The 23,684-nt window shown below is 34.9% G+C and overlaps 2 protein-coding genes across 3 annotated transcripts; one reads left to right on the top strand and one right to left on the bottom strand.

Moving 5' to 3' along the window:
* The first annotated feature begins 683 nt into the window (after positions 1-683).
* On the top strand, positions 684-3,686 carry LOC110662156 (glucan endo-1,3-beta-glucosidase 11). Its single transcript, XM_021821042.2, has 3 exons — positions 684-1,094; positions 1,182-2,287; positions 3,131-3,686. The coding sequence occupies exons 1-3, from the start codon at positions 1,037-1,039 to the stop codon at positions 3,212-3,214; spliced, it is 1,248 nt and encodes a 415-aa protein (XP_021676734.1). The 5' UTR covers positions 684-1,036; the 3' UTR covers positions 3,215-3,686.
* Positions 3,687-4,025: 339 nt separating this feature from the next.
* LOC110662155 (ubiquitin carboxyl-terminal hydrolase 9) lies at positions 4,026-12,478 on the bottom strand. Of its 2 annotated transcripts, none has more exons than XM_021821040.2 (14): positions 12,201-12,478; positions 11,936-12,102; positions 10,946-11,200; positions 10,625-10,772; positions 9,989-10,048; positions 9,160-9,255; positions 7,832-8,230; positions 7,569-7,709; positions 7,050-7,220; positions 6,273-6,530; positions 6,026-6,168; positions 5,101-5,670; positions 4,738-5,008; positions 4,026-4,486 (listed from the first exon to the last, which is right to left on the bottom strand). In XM_021821040.2, exons 2-14 carry the CDS (start codon positions 12,085-12,087, stop codon positions 4,322-4,324), a joined length of 2,829 nt encoding a protein of 942 aa, XP_021676732.2. In that variant the 5' UTR covers positions 12,088-12,102; positions 12,201-12,478; the 3' UTR covers positions 4,026-4,321. The 2 variants fall into 2 exon arrangements, with proteins under 2 accessions (XP_021676732.2, XP_021676733.2); XM_021821041.2 differs by having other exon boundaries at positions 12,197-12,427.
* Positions 12,479-23,684: the final 11,206 nt, after the last annotated feature.

Here is a 23,684-nt window from a genome sequence, read left to right as displayed (position 1 = left end):
AATTTAATATTTTGTTAAATTAATAAATACTAGATAATACCAATTTTTAAATATTTATAAAATATTTAATATAATTTATTCACTATACTAATTTTATTAATTTGCTAAATAAATATTAATGCTTCTTTGTTTTTAAATTTTTTATATATAATAAATAATAATTTTTTAAATTTACAAATTAATCCTTATATGTTTATTAATTATAAAAATATAAGAGTTTATTTATAAATAGTTATAATATTTAAAATTATTTTATAAAACATACGAATTATTTTATAATTAAAAATATTTTTAAGGACCTTAAAGTAATAAATACATATTTTTAAAAATAAAAAAATTATTAAACAATTCTTAAAGTAGTGTCTAATAGTCAAACATTATTTTAAATAACATTTAATTATTTTTTTAATAATTATATTTTTTTTAATTTTTTATTTATTAATCACTATCTATATTCACAATCAGCTCTATCTTTTATCTACATCAACTAAAATACTTTATTTTAATAAATAATTTTAAAATCATTCCCTTTTGATAATTTTTTTTTTTTTTCCAGTCGCCTCCTTTGGTAAATTGCCCTATGCCCGAAAGCAAATAGAAAAATCTTACAACAAAAATCAGCATTTTTTTTTTGTCAAAAAAAAGGAAAAAGCTCCTCAACTGGGAATGGTGATCATGTGAATGGCGTCGGAGAAGACTGGCGGTCCCCACAAAAACTAGCGAAGCATCAAATGAACGATCCATCAAAATCAGTCTGCTTTGTTTTGCCCTTAAAAACCCACAAAAGTGACCTCTCCTGTAAACAGTATCATTAAGGCTTTAAACGCCGTCTCCATATATATAAACCCATCTCCCACTTTTCTTACCCTCTCTACTCTCTTTCTGAACTCTGACCCATCCATTGCTTGCAAAGTTTGTTTGCTTGTGACATTGACAAACACTATTGAGAGTAAGAAACCTGTAACTCTCATTACATTCACTACTTCATACTCTCTCCCTTCAGCTCACAACAAGTTTCAAAGTTTCTACTAAAACAATGGAGTTGCAGTGCACAATATTATATTACTGTGCTTCATTGATTCTTTCAATTTCAGGTATGTATTTGCCAAAGTTCTTCACTTCTTCAATTGGGTGCTCATGTGCTAAAATTTTTTTTTTCTTTTGGTCGCAATCAATCGCAGGTTTTATGTTTCCTGTAATGGTGGATTCAATTGGGATCAATTATGGCCAGATAGCCAACAATCTTCCCTCACCGGATAATGTAGTGCCTCTGGTTAAATCAATTGGTGCCACTAAAGTAAAGCTCTATGATGCAGATCCAAGGGTGCTTCGAGCATTTGCCAATACTGGAGTGGAATTCATCGTAGGACTTGGAAACGAGTATTTATCAAAGATGAGAGATCCTGATAAAGCTCAAGCCTGGGTCAAATCCAATGTTCAAGCCTACTTACCAGCAACCAAGATTACCTGCATAACAGCAGGCAACGAAGTGTTAACTTTCAACGACACCTCTCTCAGCGATGACCTCCTTCCTGCAATGCAAAGTGTCCACACTGCGCTTGTGAATCTTGGACTAGACAAGCAGGTGAGTGTGACCACGGCTCACTCTCTAGCCATTCTCGAGACCTCTTATCCTCCATCGGCCGGAGCTTTCCGGCGAGATCTGGTCGGTTGTGTGACTCCTATCTTAAATTTCCACGCGAAAACTGGCTCTCCTTTCTTGATCAACGCTTACCCTTACTTCGCATACAAGGGGAATCCGAAGCAAGTGAGTTTAGATTTCGTTCTTTTCCAGCCCAACCAAGGCATTGTAGATCCAGCCTCGAATCTCCACTACGATAACATGCTGTTCGCTCAGATCGACGCCGTTTACTCTGCTTTATCATCCTTAGGTTACAAGAAGCTACCGATTCACATATCGGAAACCGGCTGGCCATCCAAGGGAGACGCGGAGGAGGCAGGGGCTACGCCGGACAATGCGAAGAAGTACAATGGGAACCTGATTAAGCTAATTGGTCAAAAGAAGGGGACTCCAATGAGGCCAAACACGGACTTGAACATCTATGTGTTCGCTTTATTTAACGAGAACATGAAGCCTGGACCTACATCTGAGAGGAACTACGGTCTATTTAAGCCCGACGGAACGCCGGCGTATTCACTGGGAATCTCCTCAACCGACGCCGTGAGTGCTAACACAAGTTCAAGCGGAGGCAGCGTCAGTGCCGGAACTCCACCGACGGTGCCAGAGAGCTCTTCCACTGGTTACTTGTCTATTTCTAGTGCAACGGTGAGTTGTAAAAATAAATTATTTGTGTTATTTGCTTTAAATTTTTCTTTGAATTTGAGTACTAACCTGAGAACACTGGAAGCTTGGTGATTGATGACAATGTCAACTTTCCATCGGAAAAATTTCAAGTATTAACAACAATAGTTGATCTTGAATTGATCTTGATTAGATTCAAGATCAACTATTGTTGTTATCTGATCCAGTTTGGATCTTGATTAGATTGAGGAACTAAATTAATGGGTGAAATTAAAATATATATAATATTGTGATCGTTTATTGAGGTGATTGGTTGAAATTTCTTTATTGGCATTCTAAAAAATATTATCTCTGAAGACTACTGGTCAATTGATTGATTCACATGGGTTAATAAAAAATTGATTTGAATTTAATTTTTAGCGAATCAATTCTTTATTTGTTTCAATTGGAAACTCGAGTCAATTTAATGCTTAAGTCACTAATTTATAGGGTTAACCTGATATTTTGAGCTCTGAAAAAAGAAAACTGATATTTGAGCCGAATTTAACAACACTGGAATGAACTCACACAAGAATTCTCTATGAAATTAGTCTATCAATTCTTCTTTGATATTAGTTGGTTTTGCCCATGGTTCAATTCGATTGATTTGATATAAAATATTTATCCTGTAAGTTTGGAAATTTTGCTTATTACAACAAAATCATTGAATACAGAGGCTTACGCATCGTACCCGTAAACATCGGCCCCATAGATTTCTTTTTCCCCACAGTGAACATATGTTTCGTAAGCTTTGGAAAAGCTTTTTTTTATTACATACTCTAATGAAAATATGTTGCTTCTCTCTCTCTCTCTCTCTCTCTCTCTCAGGGAACACATAAGACTGTCATTGGCCATCTGTTTTTTCCGTTGGCATTGTTGATGATCTGCTGGGCCTTCAGATTTCCGTTTTGAACAGTACCTTTGCAACGGCTTCATCGAAAGGGAATCAGTCGGTAAAGCCAGAGGGCGATGGGGAGAGGGAAATCTAGAGTGAACAGGAAGCGGTTATAGGGAAAGGTGAACTTCTGTTCCTTTACTTGTACGCTACAAAGTGCAAAGCATCTATCTTTTGCTTAGTTGACTCGTAACTGCCTGCCAGAAAGTGCCACCTTTGGTGGGCACAAATTCGTAATGACCTTTAAATCTCCCTAATTGGGCCCTTTGCTACCCACTTTTGTTGATAATTGATGTCTTTGATTTGTTTGATTAAAAAATTTAGAGCAATTATCGTCGGCTTTTGCACTTTTTAGTTGGCAATAAACTGTCAACTTTTTTTCTTTTCACTTTGTCCTTTGCAGCGTATTCATTGTGTAACAAATTTTAAATTATATTATCTTTGTTGAGGGGGGTCGTCTAGATCAGCTACACGGATTATTCGCACTTAGATTATTGAATTATTGTTCCTGTTTGTATCTCCCTTTCATTTATCGTGGAATGGGATTTTGTTTTTACGATGATAATCTACCCCTCATCTGTACTTTAATGCTCACTCCATGCTTCCAGTACTCTGAATTTCACAACCCAGGAAAAATAGTGAATTTCTACAAGAATTTTGGTGACATTTTGGATTGATTTCCAATAAAAAAAGGATGAATAGGAAGAATTGCATTCAAATATATTCACAAAGTAGAGCAAAGTTATGCGCCAGTCCGTCTAAAATCATCTATATCCCTCCAAAGGTAAATTGCACATTAAATGATCCTAAACCAAGCTGAAAGAAATCTTTTGTATGGTAAATTTAAACCTTATCATTATGCAAAAAGGTCACAAGAAAACGGCTAAACCCAGCATAAATAAGCAGGGATATATAAGCAGCCTAACATAAAGCCAGAGATTCTCAGAAAAGAATTAATAAAATATTTCAGCAAGCTGATCCTTAGCCCACCTGCTGCCACTTTATGCTTGTACACGTTCTTATGTACCACCTTTGGGAGGCTTGAGATCTTCAGAATGCTGGCTGACAAGGCTAGAACCATCAGCATAGTCTTCAATGTTACCGGCAGCAAACATCGACAGCCTTCATGAGCCTGTATGGCCCTGTGACGTCTCTCCTAATCCCACCTTTGTTTCAGTTTCAACTCTTCGGTAGAACAACACATAAGCAGCTGAAGTCTTGATATCAGCCTCATTAACCGGAGAAACACGGCTATCATCAAAATTGTACCATCTATTATCATCAATCAACTGCACAAATTTGTCAAGTCAATGAGTTGTATCAATAAATATGTATGATAAAACCTTAAAGAATAAAAATGACATTGGAACAATATATAGCCAGTTTCCCAAGTAATTTCACAGGTCTAAAATGCCTGCACTGTGCAACAACTGCCCATATCAACAAAGTAATGCACAAAGATGGTATGCAATGGAAAAACAACCTACAGTGTCTCCCATTCAAATTCAACGAATGATTTAAGACTTCATTGTCCATTTACCTTTGCAAAAGCTGTGTAGTGACCACCACCAAGACCCCCATAATGGTTGCTGATAGCATATAGTTCATACACATATGATTTTTCATCCTTCTGCTTCACAAATTTGCTCAAATCAAGATTGTGAATTGGGAAATCCACAAAAGTATCAAGTTTGTTTTTCAGGTATCTGCTGTATGAGAATCGTTTCAAATGAAAAACAAGAATCTCAGGCAATGCCCACAAATCCAGCTTCTTTGTGGCTTGTCTATGTTCTTTACAACCAGGACAATACCTGCATCAAGGAACGCCCATGGACATACATACAACTAAAATGGAATATCATTGTCAAGGTATTATATAAGGCAGAAATTATATATATCTTACCACATGTCATCAGGCCCTAGAGGTTCTTCAGTCAGGAATGCCTCTAGGCATGAAAATAGAGAGACCGCTTCCTGCCGGGTTTTCTTCGCACTAAAACCAGTTTTGTGATAAACCACTGGGAGATCCTTTAGATAGCTGGGATCATATAATTTATGTTCCTTTTCAGTCCAACCCAGGAAAATTTTTATACGATTTGCTCCAGGTTTTATGACCGAGTCCTTAAAAATTGGCTTGCGGCTTGAATACCGGTCATCTGTCAAAAAGAGCTGGAACAACAAGTCCTGGCTGGATGTGTCCTCTGGCTCTGACTCTATGTTATCCATTGACTGGTCCATTGATTCAAATTGACCATTGCAACTATTTGATGGTTCTCCATTAACTTCTGAAAGAAAACCATTTTCCGTGCCACTATGAACCACATTGGAAGAACTTGTTCTTCTCAAGGGTGAGAGAAGTCTAGAAGCAGCCAACTCAATATCAGCTCCACCTGGTGAGTCATCTTCCAATTGAGCAAGCAGAGGTGCTCCAAAATCCTTCCATCCGCTACCTTTCAGAAAGTCTGGTGCAGACCTACAAAAGCCAAAGAACTTTTATCCAGATACTCCATCAAAGATAAAGGAAGGAAAAGAAAATGAACATATGACTTAATTACAAATCCATAGGTGCCATCTGGCACTGTGCTTCACACACACATGCACGCAAATGTTATTAAAAGTTTTCCACAAAAGTCAAATAGTATAAATTTCTCTATCACCAATGATGTGTAGCATGTCACACTCAATCAATGGCCAAGTCATGAGAATATGCATACAGTTATTCCCATGGCTCAATCTAGGACAGAACCACTAACAGCAATAGCACAGGATCTTGCTTCTCTCCCCAGTGGATAAACTGACCAACTAAAAATCTAAGGGAGGGGCCTTACTTTTCCTGATGAACAATTTCCAGCTTCCTTTTTCCTGTTCCCTTATGAGAAAGTCGGTAGGCCACAATATATTCTTCATCCTTTATAGAAGTCAATGATTCAAAAGGATTTTCAAATAAACGATAAATCTTATGATCATAAACCTGCAAAACAAATCTAAAACTTCAGCTATTATTTAAAAAAAAAAAAAAAGAAAAAAGAAAAGAAAAGCCAAAAGTGGAAATAGAAACAAGTGAAAACTACTTACTTCTGCCAGCAGAAGGCTTTCATCACTTCTCAAACAGCATGCTGTACTCAGTGCCTGAATAAGATCTCTACAAAGACCATTTTTCAGTACTGACACAGTGTATGGCATTGGAAGACCACTTCCATTACCATAAAACACCATTACTGTCATTGAACGAGTGACAGTTGAAGGTAGTGGCAGTGACAAATACATAAAGGGATCAAAAGTAATTGAAATTTTGCTGCAAACTGGGCAAACCAGCGTTGACTTGTATTGACCCTGAACATCATTGTTCAACATGTTTAAACTGTCAGTCACAAGAATACAAAAATTCAACACGTTTAGTAAAAATTATCAAGCTCTTGGGACAAGTTATGCAATAAAAAGAACCACTGATTCATGGTACATGGTGATGCTAAATTTTAATACTTGAAACTTAGTGCATCCTTGTGATTGATAACGCTGTTTTTGCTCATTAAAAGGCCAACTAAATACCTAAGAGCATATTCAATGGCAAAACTAAAATGGCAAATACGAATTAATATATATAAAATGCATCACTATTTGTTCTTGGACATTTTGCGCTTTGTAACTGTATATCAATCAGTAAATTTTGAACTCGAGACTTAATCCAGAGCAGTACAACTACAAGATTACATAAGGTTGCAGTTATTCAACGACATTGTAAACCAGATTCCATAACAAGCTAACAACAAACTAATAGATAAAACATAAAACTTTATTACACACAACATTATATGACGATGAACAAACAGACAAAATATAAGAGTTTCTTACTTGGCAGACATCCACAATTATGGAATCATTTCGAGCCTTGTGATTTCTCCAACACTCATCTGCAACCTCCTTATCTGGACGACCACACCAATCCTTCATTTCAATGTATGGTTTCTGCTTGACGCGATTCAAATCTTCATGCAGCCCATCCAATAAAAATGCAAGAAGTTCCTACAGGAAAATAATGGCTACTCAGCATTCAACATAAAGGGCACTCAACAATTATAAACAGATAACAATCAAGGAAAAACAAGAAACTTATCATGTCCACATAATTATGTGTCAGATACATGGAATCTGACGCTAAAAAGAATTACCTCTACTCCAGATATTACATCATTTGACTAAAATATCAGTTTCAACAAGCTTATCAATAAATAATACAATATAGAAAGTAGAAGTTCCAACTGAGACATTAAGAAATGCAAGCAACAGCTCAAGTGTGTTAATTTCCTAAGTAAGGCATGCAAACATTTTAGCATAAGCAAGAGAAGGGGAAATTTATCATGAAGTACTAACTTGAGAATCATGCTGATTATAACCACTGAATTGTGGAGCAAATAGTGCTAGTTTTCCCTTAAATGCACGTGGTGCAATTGTAGTCCGTCCTGATGACCACAGTTTCCTCAACAACTCGCCAAATGCAAGCGCAAGTTCACCCTACACGGCTACAACACAAGTTAGCAATTCAATGTCGAGTGCTTAGAAAATAAAGCTACAGTGTAGTACAAAAATTTCACATGGAAACCCAGTCAATGAAGATAAATAAAACTAGCACCTACATGCATTCCTAATGGATTTTCTGTGTTGATCTCATCAGAGTAATCTTGCAAGAAATACTTGACAAGTGGGGGAGTGTGGACCAAGCATTGAAGAGCACTGTTCATAAAACAAGTATTTCCCATGTTCTGCAATCCTGCCAAACCTCCCCTCTCAACTCTTCTCACACCACTATAAGCACCAAATCCATCATCAATATCTGTGGGTCCTGAGCTTAAAGCACTTCCTGGCCTTAAGTTCAAGCTATAAGTAATTGAATGACCATTTGACAATGTTGGTCCCCCTGCAATTGACATGGAAGTCCTTGAAGGTTCCAAGGCTACCAAAGCCAACTCATTTCCTGTTGAATCCTCGCCAGATTGGGAAGGATAAGACTCATGAACTTGCAGCTCCAGAAGAATCTGTGCAGAGAAGAGGATGCATCAACTACATTGATGAATAAAAAACCAATGACCAGACATACAACCCAGAGATCTTTTTATTATCAAATGCAAGAAGGAAGTCCAGTGTATTGCAAATACAAAAACATACAAAATTATATCCCAACCGCTTATATCTAGGTATGCACAGGATAGAAAATTAATATTTGAATTTAAAAATTTGTAGAAATCATATGACTATCAATAATAACATAGTGTTCACAATATATATATATATATATATATATATATATATATATATCAGTGTTTCATGAAATGCTAGCAATAAAAGCAATGGCTACAATTTGCATCATCTAGCATTGAGCTGGATGGTTCCAAGAGTGGATTAATTTTTCAACTAGACATTCCAAAACGCTCTGTATTACTCTAAATCAATTTGCATAAAAATTATTTGTTTATGACTGTATTATAATAATATGTTATTGTTCCCCAGAGTTTCAAGGTACTTTCCCTAGAGTTCATTACTTTTATTTTGTTATACTCCTCCACTGTTTTCTTCTTGATGTTTAATGATTTGCCCTATTAAGAAACTGAAGTTCAAACTAAAAGTCGCCAAAATTATTACAAGTACAAAGTCAGCAGCGTGTATGTGTGAAAGAGAGTGAAAGAGACATTAATTTAACCAAGAAACTTCATTTTCTACTTAGTTTATCTTCATTCAATCATTGATTCACAGATGCATCCATAAATACGAGTGCGCTTTTAAATTAAATTCAGATTAAATTCAGAACATAAGCAGTTCATTCTTTTCCTAAAATAAATTCAAGAAAACACTCATTGTTGTCATGTAAAACCAAAAGGACGCATCAAAATGGTTCATCAACAGTCAAGTTATTTAATGTCAAAAATAAATTAGTTTTCAAAATGTTATACTTCTGTAGACTACTCACCTCTTGGTCCATCTGCAAATTTGATTCCTCCAGGGTACGATTTGAATCAACCAAAAGTGATTGCTTGTGCTTATTAAAGTAGTCCCATATAATGGCCTGTTAACATTCATTAGAACCAAAACAACAAAGAATCATAAATAAAGCTTCAGAATAAATATGAAATAAATACAGTAAGCCCATATATAATAAACAAAATACAAACAGGGTGAAAATTACATTTTTAGTCCAAGGATGATGTTGTCCTTTATGTAAAAACCAGTAGAAAATTTTTTGAAAATTACAATCTCAAACATTTTTATTCTAATGAAAAAAAATTCCCTTAACAGTTTTTGCGTGTGCGCATCCATGTATGTATGTGCGTGAGTAGCCAATTGAACATTAACACAAAACTTATTATTTTCAATTAATCACGTCTATATAATAAAAATAAAATAATAGTCACAAAACAACAATTGAAACTTTCAAATTAAATAAAATAAATACACATAAAACCAGTTTATGCGAAAAAATTAAGAGAAATGTAAAGTTGGATTGGAAATTAGAGACCGAGATAGGCCATTAAAATAGATTCAATCTTTTTTTTTTCATGTTACATGCAATCTTTTACTTAGCAAAATAAAATGAACCCTTGTATTATAGTTTTATCCAATAGATTCTAAGGAAATTTTAGGAATATTATAACTTTTTAACATGCTTCACTTAGTTGTTATGAATGGACCCAGTGGTTAGTAATGGATAGTAATTTTACAACAATGGTGTCTTGACTTGCAGTTAGGCAAACCTCAAGGACTTGGATGTAATTTACACAATACAAAAGCATGTAACAAACCTTTTCCCGCTCTGTTCCTCTGAGAGTGCACACCCTCTCGTAAAGCTCATGAAGAGAAGCCTGAAATAAATACAAGGACAACCTGTGTAACCTCCATAACTAACTTGAAATGATTCTGTTCAATATAACTACACACAATTAAAAAAAAAAAAAAAAAAAAAAAAAAAAAAGAAAAAAGAAGAAAAACTGCCTATTCAATTATTCACTTGTACATATCTCAAATGCTAAAAAGTTACTACATTATTTCCATCTTTCCAGCAAGTGGATTTGATTTTCCACAACCCCACTTTCATTAGTTTAGCATTTTTATTTTAGGCGTAAAATCTGCATCCTCATCATTAGAGGTACTCATTTAGCAAGCCAGAATTTTTGCACAGATAGAGAAACCATTGCCCAAGACTGGCTTTCTATGCAGGTTTTGTCATGCAGACCAGCGGAATTCCAGAGCAAAAAGCTCTATTTATCATACCCTAATGAACCAGAATCCTTAAATAACATACATATAAACACAGACATCAAATCCCCAATTCTCCAAGCTCCCAACTCCCATTTAATAGCCCATATTGCATACTCTAGTCAGTTCTATGTCGGATTTGCTATCAAATTATTAACTTGCAATAACTGCATTATGGGTACCTTTCTGCTTAACCTGATAGTGAATTCATAGGCATCTCTGGAATCAATTAACTTGAGACGAAGAGGATAAACCTCCACATTGAACTGCTTTTTGTTAAAAACACCCTGTGAAATCATCTTTCTTGGCAATGCTGGTCCTCCCTTGTACCTGATACAATATGAGAACACAAGTCTAATAAATAGCTTAAAATACATCACATGCTCACTATAGGTCTAAACTTCATGAATTCCTACAGCAAGGTAGGAGGAAAAAGTTATTTTGGATTTTTAGTGAAAAACACAATTATTGCAACACGTGGAAAAAATGAAAGAATTCATTACCACTGAACAAGCTTTTCCCAAACTTTTTGAGGAACTAAAACATAGTCCCTCCCTTCCAACAATGTTCTTGCAAGCTCTAGATCATCACCCTCACCATCACTTCGATTTTCAACTATATCAGAGTTATTTATTTGGCCAGGTCTATCAGGTATACTCATAGGAACAACAGCCAAATCTTGAGAATCAGAAGACTGCATATCAACCAAGTGGTCATCACTGCTGTGGCCAACGTAGCTCTCCCATCTTGCAAACCACCTGAACAAAGAGCAGATTATAATAACGGTTCACTATAAAATTCTTAAAATTAGTAACAAATAAACAATGTCTATGATGAAAGCAAGTCCCTCTCATCTACAACACATCGCATGCGTCACATTATGTTTCACTTCAGCTGCCAAATTGTAGCTAGATAAAACAACTAATGTAATTAAAAAAAATAAATAAATAAATAAATAAATAACAACAACAACACTATAATAACAATAAAGAGTTTTGCAAGTTGATCAAATTGTTCGAAGAATCATTTTCTTTAGAAGATTATCGTTTAGTAATGCTTACCCAACCAGCCACGCCTAAAAAAAAAAAAAAAAAAAAAAAATTTGATTCATAACATGTGGACAACATCCCAGAGAAATTACAGGAAAGCACAATGTAGTCGCAGCCCAGATGCTCAAAATTGGTAAAGCAAATATGTGATGAAATTTCATTAAAAACTACAGAAGCTTATCAGTGATGACGTGCATACAAATTCAGAACGGAATGTGCAAAGAAGACGGTATCGGCTGCCTAATTGCTATATTTCCAAATCAATGAAGCTATGATTCGGAAGAAGGAAAAAGATTTTCTGACTTAGATTAAAGCTTATCAGGGATTCTAAAATTTGTAGATTAGAGCATGCATCCCAAAATCGAAGAGAAAGAGAATTAAATCAAACCCATGATAAGTATAAACAAATGAAATCAGAAGAATGAAGAGAGATCAGAAAAATACCTAGCGGAAACGATGTAGTACAAGTTGCCTTCTTTCAAATCAAGCTCAGCTTCATCCATCAAGTCCTTGACGATCTTTCTCTCTTCCTCAGGCGTGCACGGCAAGCAACTGCCCCCATTCTCCATCAAACACCCCGAATCAGCGATCGTCATAGCAAAACTCAAACTCTAAAGGCATTTAAAATTAAATAACGAATCAATCATATGGCAAGTCAAGCTCCCAAATCGAAAATAACAATTAGAAGAAAAAATATTCAATCACCTACAGTGCCTAAGAATCTGAGATTGAGGAAGAGATGCCTGGAAAGAATAGAAAAATAGACAGATATTTGAAATTAAAAAACAAGCTTGAAAAGAGAGAAAAGAGTGGAAGGAAGAAAGAGGTATATTCGAGAGAACCCTAGATTTAAGGGTTTGATTGGCGAAAGACTAAAACGAGAGAAAGCTGTTTAATATCAACGACCTCGCTGCCTTTCTATCAGCTTGGTCGCCACGGACCGTTTTATAGATAGGCTCCAGCCTTCAGCTGCAGAAAATGAAACCCAAAACCATAACAATAACCACTGTAGCATTCACCATAATGATTTACCCGTTTTATAAACTTATGATTTAAAATTTTTATATAATTCTTTTATATAACATAATATTATTTTAATATATTATTTTCAATAATTAGCTAAATTTAATTAATATAATTATATTTTACTTCTAATTAAAATTAATTTAAAAAATTATAAAAAATAAAATTAATAAGTGATAATACTTTAATTAATTAAAATATTATAAATAAAACATATAAAATGAAAATTTTAATATATATTATTTTAATAATTAAAATATTATAAAGAAAATATTATAAATATAGCATGAGAATATAAATATTTTAATTTTATAAATTAAAATTTATTATTTACTAAAGTTATTTTTAAAATAGTTTAATTTTTTAATAAAGTCACTATAGTCTATTTAGAATAGAAATTATAAGATAAAAAATATATATTTTATTATTTTATTTTATTTTAATATAATAAGAATTTTAGAATTAATAATTTCTTATAAATACGTTTTAATTTGATATTTTTGTAAATAAGAAAAATAATAAAGAGTGTTTTTAGAAATTTTAATATTCCCCTCTTCTCACTTTTTAAATTTTTTTCAACTTTTTACTAGTATAGTCAATTTTTTAATTTTAGAGATTTTTTATTTGATTTTAAATATTTATCACTTTTAGTGAGCATCTAAAATTAAAATTATGATAAGTTAAATAACCAAAATTACATTACTTAGTCAATTTAAATCAATTTTGATTATAAGTTAAAAAAAAAATTTAAAACTATGCTAAAATTGTTAAAAAAATGACTATAATTAAAAAAATTTAAAAATATATATTTTGTAATATTAAGCAATTAAATTACATATTATTATTTCCTATTAATAAAAGTGTTTATGAGTTATAATTTTTATTTATATGAGTATTTTTTTGAAATAAGATTAAAATTATAATATATTAATTATTATTTATTATAAATTAAAAAACTATAAAAATAATTTGATGAGTCATAAATTCTCTCTTCATATTTTTATATTTATTAATTAATTTTTGAAAAAAATACAATACTATAAATAAAAAAATTATGTTAATGATTGATTAAATTTTTATAAGTTGTTTATTCATATATATATATATATATATATAATTCTTAAACTAAAAAATTAAAAAAATTGAAATATTTAAAACAAAAAATATATATGGTAAATATATTAATGATGTGACACTCCTCACCCGACTACAGTGTAGCCGAGCAAGGCATGCTACATTCGGTGCCGGAGCACTCTATCTTATCTTACTTTATTTCTTTAAAAATTTTGAATTCGTTTAATTTAATATCAATTATTTTTTCGACGGAGAAACTAACGGAGTTTCTCCTATTTTATTATTGTTTGACGTATTTTACTATTCACTTGTTTGAAATTTCAATAATATTTTTCAAAGTGAAATTCTCATCATTTCATGCATCATCTCTATATTTCAATTCTGTATTCAAATTCATACAATTTCATTCATATCCATTTTCATACATTCCCATTCATGCTCAACTCATATTTGAAAATTTTCTATCTCCATTAATTTACAAAACGTAAATATTAATTACAATTTTCTAGTTTACAATTCTTAGTTTATATTTCAACATAAAAAATATTTATACTATATAAAATACATAAAATGACTAATGTGAGCCCTATCTACATGCATTGCTGAGGAGGTGACTACCTTAAGCACTTCTGACACTTCTGCAGATCTAGACTTCAAAATCCCAGTCTAATATCCACTGGGTTTTACCTTTAGTACCTGTGTGAAGGAAACAAATCCATTGCGTTAAGCATTTCTCTTGGTGGTGCAATAATATAACAAGAAAATAATATACAATAAATAGGAAATGGATCAAAATTTGGATACTCTAGAATTTAATCTAATTTCATATAATACTTCTAGTATTAATATCCTTTGTTCTAATTCATTCCTCTTCAAAGGCGCTCAATTCTTTCATAATAATTAATTTAATATCGTTCCAATTCATTTCAATTTTTTTCTGCTAAATAACTAATCTAATTTATTTTAAATATTTTTACTCATTTATTTAATTGCTAATATTATCAGTTGCTAATATTCTTAACTTATTTCAATAAATTTCACTGCCCAAGTAACCTATGACAGGCTGACTAAGCTGGATAACAGGTCGTTGGCACTGGACACCGTGGTGCCTCGGGTCGTCATATCATGAGGCACGGAACGTCAACCACGTATGCAGTCAGAATGACTAAAAAGTCATGATAACACATAATCGGGCATAAAAAGCCTTGAGTGCGGGCATTAAGCCATGAATACGGGCATAAAGCCATGAATACAGGCATAAAACCTTTCGCAGTACTGCTAAAACAATACCCTATTGGCATGCCAATCCATCCAATCTGACACACGTGTCTAGGCAATACATTAACACATAAGTACCATTAAATATTAATATGTTTTCTTATTTCATTATTTCATTATAAGTTCTAATTATAATTTATAACATTTTAATTTTGTTCTTAGCAGAAGTATAAATTTCTAAATCACAATTCTGTATAGTTTATGCATTCATCATAATTCATACATTCCTTATATCATTCATTTTGGATCTCAATTCACAATAATGATGTTCATGTACAATTGTACTCAAAACATTCTTTTGTTTCTCATATGCCATTAATTATGCAAAGTATAAATTTTTAGCTACAAAAAGAGGCACAAGCCCTAACTGTAACACCCCTATATTCGGTAGTGCGTTCTACTATTCCGGTGACCAGTGTCTGTTCGGACAGCTAGAATGCCTAAAACTACACTTAAATGTTAGTGAGGAGACATGAAATAATAAAATACAATAGAGGAAAATATAAGAAAAACAAAGGAAAAATAAGAGCAATGAAATGTAACTTAGTTAAACGAGCCAAAAACCGTAGCGATGGGTGACCGCACTGGGAAGTTGCGGCGAGGACCGTTGACTAGCCTTGGACCGCAGGGAACCCTGGGAAATATGTTTAATACTTAAATAAATATTTATTGAGGTATAATTTACTTAGAAAATATCAAAGAAAAATTAATTAATTAGTATAAAGAAAAATGAGAAATCGAGAAACTGACAAAAATCGGTGTTACAAAAAAATCAGGAATACAAACTGAATAGGGGCATTTTGGTCAATTGACACCCCGAGTTGCCTTTTGACCTAAATGTCTATCAAAAATAAATGATATTAAACTTTGAAAATGTCATAAAAAAATTAAATTGTGGTACATTATATTAATAGTGAAAGAAATGGTGGCAAATTTGCAAAATTGTGAAACTTTGATTATAATATCATTAACTATGGTTAGTGCTCCACTAAGGGGATTAGTGGACATATAATATAGCATATTTTGGGGCAGAAACCACTTCATCTTTAACCTCCCTTAACCAGCTGAATTCATCGTCCATGGAAGCTCCAAAGCCAAACCCCACGCAAGTTACATGCACTCTCATTCCAAGCTTCATTTTACCATAGTCCCTTTACTAAAGTTTGTCTATACACCTTGGGGAGGAGATAGAGAACAACAAAGAAGAGTTTTAGTAGAGTTTTGAGAGGTAAGTAACTATTCTTCATCCTTTCTTTGTTAAAGTTTATGTTTAGTTTGAGATAAGTTGATTTATGGAAGAAATTTTGAGGTTTGATGAATTATGGGAGGAGTAACTTTCGGCAGCCATGGAAGTTCAAAATGTTTAGCTTGTTTTTACATGTAAATGATGATTTGAGGTGTTGAATTAAGTGCTTATATGTATAGGAGTGATTTACCATGTATATAGTTTGAATTGTAAGTTTGAAAATTTAAAATGGAAGCTTAATGTATATGTGTAACTTGGGCAGCCTTATGGTGAAGATTAGAAGTGTTTAAGTTCATGAAAAGTTTGTTAAATTATGGTACTAAAAGTGTCAGCATATGTATATAATTTAGTAGTGAATATATATGTAATTTGATAATGGAAGTTATATGTAATGGTTAGGAGTATTATGTGGATATATTGTTTAAAATTAGATATTGTGAAATGGAAGTGTAATTGATGCATTGTCAATTGGTTATATTCTACCCAAAGTGACTATAATATAAAGTGATGAATGGTTGTGGTATGATACAAATGCAGAATTAGGTTTGGGAAGTGAAGTATAGTTAGTTGAATGTGTGATTGGTTGATGCTTCAAAAATGTGTTAAGGGCAGTATGTGTTTTAGGCTATAAATGGAATTGTGTGACTCCAATTGGTATGAGACCAATTGGAGGTGAAACTAGGCACAAAATGTGCCAACTTTTTTGTTGGAAGCCTGCCTAAATTTTGTCCAAAAAGTGATATGAAAATTGAACAAATCCGGATTGGTGACATTGCAAACCTTAAAATTTACTATTTGAACAACAGTCAGTATTTTGGCCATAACTCACTCAAAACAGGTCCAAATAACCTGAAATTTATACCGTTGGAAAGCTTAGACATAGGGATACATATTTTGTAGAGATCACAAAACCCAGAAATGACCATAAGCAAGTCAAAATGCTTGCATAATTTCAAGTATAAAAACTACCAGAATTGAAAATGACCTAAAAATGACCTAAGTTTATCATTTTAGTGCAACCTGTCCAGCATTGGTAAAATAATCATAACTTGGTCTAGTAAACTCCAAATGACCTAAAATTTGTGGCAAAAGTTCAACAAGACATAGACCTACAAGTTTGTAATTCTGACTAGAACCCAGAAACTAAGGGAACTAGGTCATTCGGCTAGGTCAAAACAGCATACCAAAATCTGATAAATTGTAATAAAATGCAATACACTTGAAAATGAAATTAGTAATATATACCAACACTAAAGGACTATAAAATATGACAAATTAGTAACATTAAAATTAATTCACTTAGAGTGCATCAAAGGTCAACATTATAGGTTGACTAATGAAAGCAATAGTATTAATAAAATTTAATTATTGAACCTTATTATTAGAAACAATTTAAATGAGTACTGAAACACTTTAAATTGTGTGTTTCAGTTAGCAAAGACTCAGAGAAGGGGAAGGAACCACTGAATCAAGGCCAAGAAGCTATTCATCAGAGGTTTATGCACAACAGTTATTTCTTTTGAATTTTCAATTGAAATAAATTATGACAATTTATATGTTATTGCTTAAATTGTGGAAAATTTGTTTGAATGGAATTTGATGGATACTTATTGCATAAAAAATATTGTAAATGGTTTGAAACTACAGCTATCATATATATTTGATTGAATTCCTCGTTAGCTTGTCTAGTGAGACGAATTGGCTTTGAATTTCCTCTCTGGCTTAAGTGTTGAGGTGTGTGTCAGTTGAGGATGAATAGGATGAGTACTCATATAATTGCTAGCTAGCTATGTTATTCCTCGTTAGCCATTGGCTTTTGGGATGAATTGGACTTTGAAAACATAATTAGGCTGTATGTGTGATTTATTGATATTCATTGAGACATTGTGAAATGGAGTTTAATTCTTTATGACATTCTTTGTCTTTTGAATTTAACTATGATTTTAAGTATCCACACTTTATATGATTTATGGTTTATGGTTTTAAATTGTATTTTCTTAATGTTGTGCACCACTGAGACATTGGCTCAGCGATAGCTTTTTCATTGCTATCGCAGGTAGACAGACAGATAGAGCAGCAGAGTAGGCTGCTTGTGCTACACTTTGGGATTTTGCCGGGTATATTGAGTATACCACCTCCTTGTAATTTTTGTTGTAATGTATGTGAATTGTATGTATATATTATACTTAGTCTTGAGCAGTTGTAAACTAAAGTTATAAATTATTTTGGCCTATAAAAAATATTGTAATATATTTCTTTTATCTCAGTTTTTGGAACTATTGGAAATTGAGGTTGAATTGAGTTTAACAAATGTTGAGAATTAACACCTGTCAAAAGTGCTCACCATTGTAAAAAGAAATAAGAAAAGGTTTAAAATCCCTTGTAGTGTATTTAATGTGTTATTAGTAGATGAAGTTTGGTAATTCATTATGTATACTACGGGATCATGTTATGCGTTACGGAGGGGTAAGGTATGACATTTTTTTAGTGGTATCAGAGTTAGTTTTTAAATTCTGTTTTGACCTGTAATTTGAATATTCTTTCTTCATAGTATAACTGCTCAATGTCATGGTTTGATACATACAGTACATTACATTAAATTATAACTATGCACTAATGGGAGAAAATCTTTTTGTGTTATTTGTTTAGGAGGTATAATATCCTCTAATTTACTATGGAAGAAGAGGACCGTTTAGTCTATCAATCAATAGAGGCTGAGGTACAAGAAAAAGCCCCAGCCCTTCATAATGTGAGTGGATTAGCCTCACCAGCCCCCTCAGTACTGCAGTTCCCTGCTCAATTTGCTCAGCAGATGGTTGCAATGTTCCAATAGATGGCTGATAACATGCCTACTCAAGCCCCTGAAGACACCATTGGTACAACCACAGCCTTTAGCTATGCAGTATGACAAGCTGATTAAATATGGGGCTACTGAGTTCAAGGGGACAGTAGATCCACTAGAGGCAGAATAATGGTTGAAGAGAATGGATAGGGTGTTCAAGAAACTACACTGCACAGACGAGCTAAGATTTGAGTATTCAGTGTCACTACTACAGGGGGATGCATATGACTGATGGAAAACCATTCCCCATAGTTTGGTGGAACCTCCAGTGCTAACCTGGGATGATTTTCTTTGGGAGTTTAGACAAAAATATGTCCCAGATGCCTATGTAGACCAGAAGCTACTGGAGTTTTTAAGTCTGAAACAGGGAAGTAGATCAGTGGCAGAATATGAAAGGGAGTTTTCCCGCCTGAGCCACTATACAGGAAGTCTCCTTTCTACTAACAGAGAAAGATGTAAGAGGTTTGAAACTGACTTGAAGCCCAGTTTCAGACTACAGGTGGTCATATTCAAACATAATAACTTCTCTGAACTCATTTCTCAAGCACTTGAATTAGAAAGAATTGAGTCAGAAGTGGCCCCAGAGAAAAAGAAATCAGAGAAGACAGAAAAAGAGACAGAAGGGAAGTCAGTAGATCAGAGTTCCAATGGTCCTCCTAAAAAGAAAAAGAACTTTGGGGGACAAAATAGGGGTGGTAAAAAGTCTGGTAGGGAAAGATTTTCAGGATAGAAACCTACTTTATCTGGTCAGCAAACTACCAGAAGTTCCTACCCTCCCCGTCAATGTGAAACTTGTGGTAGAAATCATGGTGGGGCATGCTACAAGGCTATAGGAGCCTATTATAACTGCGGGGGTACGGGACACTTTGCCAAAGACTGCACCAATGCCCATAAAGTTGGGCCACCTCCTGCTACTGTAGAAAGGTCAGTTCAGAATCCTGTCACCAGAGGCTCACAACTACCTAGCAGAGGTAGAGGCAGGGGTAGAGGTAGTCCATCAGGCAGCCAAGGCACAGTAAATCAGTCAGAGCAAAGCAGTGCTTCAGCCTGAATCTACACAATGAAACAGAGAGAAAAGGCTGAAACATCTGATATTGTAGCTGGTACCTTCTCAACTTTTAATCAAGATGTGTTTGTGTTATTTGATCCGGGTTATACCCACTCCTATGTGAGTGCTAGCATCATTGATTGCATTGTTGTTCCATGTGTGAAAATGGACTTTGAGGTGCTGGTAACAAGTCCATTAGGACAAGAGGTCAGGGTCAATAGAATGTATAGGGATTGTTCTTTGGTGATCCAAAGACATACTTTTCTGTCTGATCTCATTGAAATGCCCTTCAGATATTATAATATCATTTTGGGCATGGATTGGTTAGCTAGGCATCACGCCATAATTGATTGTAGACTGAAGACAGTCACTTTTGGTCTCCCTCAGTACAGTGATGTGGTAATACACAGGGAGAGGCAGCTATTGTCATCAAACATTATTTCGGCTGCACTAGCTAGAAAAATGATCAGAAAGGGGTGTGAAGCATACTTGGTACATGTGGTAGACACCCAAGTGGGGAGCCCAGCATTAAGGGACATCCCTACAGTATATGACTTTCCAGATGTGTTTCCTGATGAATTGCCAGGATTACCTCCAGAAAGAGAAGTGCAGTTTGAGATTGATATTATGCTTGGTGTGGATCCAATTTCCATAACACCATATAGAATGACACCAGCAGAATTGAAGGAGTTAAAGGTACAGTTGCAAGAACTACTTGAAAAGGGCTTCATTCGCCCTAGTGTGTCACCTTGGGAAGCGCCAGTATTATTTGTTAAGAAGAAAGATGGCACTTTCCGCTTATGTATTGACTACCGGCAGATGAATAAGGTGACAATAAAGAACAGATATCCATAGCCTCGCATTGATGATCTGCTTGATCAGTTGAAGGGTGCAGCTGTGTTCTCCAAAATTGATTTGCGATCTGGTTATTATCAGTTGAAAGTGCAAGAGCAGAGTATTCCAAAAACTGCTTTCAGAACTTGATATGGCCACTATGAGTTTCTGGTAATGCCATTCGGGTTAACTAATGCTCCAGCTGCTTTTATGGATCTGATGAACACTATCTTCAGACCATATCTCGACCAGTTTGTGGTGGTGTTTATTAATGATATTTTGATACATTCGAGGAATGCGGAGGAGCATGATAGACATTTACGAATTGTGCTATAGACTTTGAGGGAGAAACAATTATACGCCAAATTGTCGAAATGTGAATTTTGGCTAAAAGAAATCTCTTTCTTGGGACATATTGTGTCAGCTGAAGGGATCAATGTGGATTCCAGCATGGTAGAAGTTATCCTTAATTGGAAGCTACCCAGGAATATCACAGAAATTCACAGTTTTTTGGGTTTAGCTGAATACTACTGCCGATTTGTGAAAGGGTTTTCTATGTTGGCTTCTCCACTGACTAAGCTGCTTCGGAAAGATGTGAAATTTCAGTGGACGGATAAATGCCAGCAGAGTTTTGATGAGTTAAAGAGGTGTTTGACTGAAGCTCCAGTCCTTACTTTACCTACACCGGGTAAAGAATACACATTTTATAGTGATGCTTCTCACAATGGGTTAGGTTGTGTACTGATGCAAGATCGGAATGTCATTGCATATGCATCACGCCAGCTGAAACTGTATGAGAGGAACTATCCGACACATGACTTGGAGCTAGCAGTTATTGTTTTTGCTCTGAAGATCTGGAGACATTACTTAAATAGGGAGAAGTGTTATATCTATACATATTACAAGAGCTTGAAGTATTTGGGCACTCAGAAGGAATTGAACTTGAGATAGAGGAGATGGTTAGAACTGATTAAAGACTATGATTGCTTAATAGACTATTAGCCAGGGAAAGCAAATGTGGTGGCTGACGCCTTAAGTCGCAAGACTATGGCAAGTCTCAGAGTTTCTCCTTTGTCCATGGTACATGAGTTGAAAGCACAGCATGCCAGTTTGGAGATTGATGGTGAGGGACAGACAGTAGTTGCATGGCATTATATAGCCAGTATTGATTAATCAGATCAGAATGGCTGCTTAGAATGATGAGAAATATCAGAAGCTACTGGAAAAAGTCCAGCAGGGCAAGAAACCTAAATTTTTTTGTAAGAGATGATGGTTTACTACTATATCAGGGCAGAATGTGCATTCCTAATGAGGTGGAATTGGGACAGATCATTATGAAGGAAGCACATGAGTCTCCTTTTGCTATGCACCCTGGTGGAACTAAAATGTATAGAGGGCTGAAAAAGCAGTACTGGTGGATGGGCTTGTAAGATTGCATGGAGTGCCAGTATCGATTGTATCAGACAGAGATCCTAGGTTCACTTCTAGATTTTGGGGTAGTTGTAATGATCGGGCTCCAACCACTAGAGGATTTTTCCATTTTGGCCATAAGCCTCACGGTTTTGTCCCATAGGTGGAATGGAGAACTTCCCAGGAGGTCACCCATCCTGGGATTTCTCTCAAGCGAGCACGCTTAACCCTAGAGTTCTTCTAACTCTCCAGGCCATTCCACCAAAAGGCGCCTCTAGTGATTAGTTCCCCCATTTTATATATCATTACTTTTTAGACCCAAGACCATCTCCATGCTTTTCCGATGTGGGATTTGCCTAAGGGACCTTTCTCCCCCCCTTTTGGGACTCAGCGTCCTCGCTGAGGTTTTGGGATAGTTGTAATGATCGGGCTCTAACCACTAGAGGAATTGTTCGCTTTGGCCATAAGCCTCACGGTTTTGTCCCATAGGTGGAATGGAGAACTTCCCAGGAGGTCACCCATCCTAGGATTTCTCTCAAGCGAGCACGCTTAACCCTAGAGTTCTTTCAACTCTCCAGGCCATTCCATCAAAAGGCGCCTCTAGTGATTAGTTCCCCCATTTTATATATCATTACTTTTTGGACCCAAGACCATCTCCGTGCTTTTCCGATGTGGGATTTGCCTAAGGGACCTTTCTCCCCCCCTTTTGGGACTCAGCGTCCTCGCTGAGGTTTGCCCCACCATCGCGCAAGAGGACACGCGAGCGGCTATGATACCAATTGTAATGATCGGGCTCCAACCACTAGAGGAATTGTCCGCTTTGGCCATAAGCCTCACAGTTTTATCCCATAGGTGGAATAGAGAACTTCCCAGGAGGTCACTCATCCTAGGATTTCCCTCAAGCGAGCACGCTTAACCCTAGAGTTCTTCTAACTCTCCAGACCATTCCACCAAAAGGCACCTTTAGTGATTAGTTCTCCCATTTTATATATCATTACTTTTTGAACCCAAGACCATCTCCGTGCTTTGCCGATGTGGGATTTGCCTAAGGGACCTTTTTTTTGCATAGCCTGGTATATTTCACTATTCCGGTGACCGGAGTCGATCCGGACAATTAAGAGGATTGGAACCACACTTAAGACAACTAGATAAGTCATAAACACAAATAATTAGTAATTGTCAATTAATTAAGTATAAATAAGAAAAACAGAACACAAGAAGTTAAACGAGCTGAGAGTCACAGCGATGGGTGACCTTCTCGGGAACGACTACGAAGTCAATTTAAAGTCAAATTTTGAACCATAAAATGTGACGCTGCGGTCCTTAGGACCATTACGAACACAATGGAAAAGAGAAAATCACAGAAAAAGGTTGTTAAGTTAGTCAGATAATTAGGTCAGGGAGCCGGAAGAAATATTGAATTATTTGCAAACCGGGT

Source organism: Hevea brasiliensis, chromosome 9 (assembly GCF_030052815.1).
Source record: "Hevea brasiliensis isolate MT/VB/25A 57/8 chromosome 9, ASM3005281v1, whole genome shotgun sequence".
Classification (NCBI taxonomy): Eukaryota; Viridiplantae; Streptophyta; class Magnoliopsida; order Malpighiales; family Euphorbiaceae; genus Hevea; species Hevea brasiliensis.
Note: the sequence above shows the minus strand (reverse complement) of the source record. Positions and strands in the feature narration are given on the sequence as shown.

What these genes read in the sequence shown, in the direction of transcription:
- LOC110662156 (XM_021821042.2), top strand. Translation starts at nt 1,037, where the DNA reads ATGGAGTTGCAGTGCACAATATTATATTACTGTGCTTCATTGATTCTT. An exon ending in ATTGATTCTTTCAATTTCAG is followed by an intron (nt 1,095 to 1,181) that starts GTATGTATTTGC and finishes AATCAATCGCAG; the next exon opens with GTTTTATGTTTCCTGTAATG. An exon ending in TGTCTATTTCTAGTGCAACG is followed by an intron (nt 2,288 to 3,130) that starts GTGAGTTGTAAA and finishes TCTCTCTCTCAG; the next exon opens with GGAACACATAAGACTGTCAT.
- LOC110662155 (XM_021821040.2), bottom strand. Translation starts at nt 12,087, where the DNA reads ATGACGATCGCTGATTCGGGGTGTTTGATGGAGAATGGGGGCAGTTGC. An exon ending in TACTACATCGTTTCCGCTAG is followed by an intron (nt 11,201 to 11,935) that starts GTATTTTTCTGA and finishes CTCTTTGTTCAG; the next exon opens with GTGGTTTGCAAGATGGGAGA. An exon ending in AAAATCCATTAGGAATGCAT is followed by an intron (nt 7,710 to 7,831) that starts GTAGGTGCTAGT and finishes GTAGCCGTGTAG; the next exon opens with GGTGAACTTGCGCTTGCATT.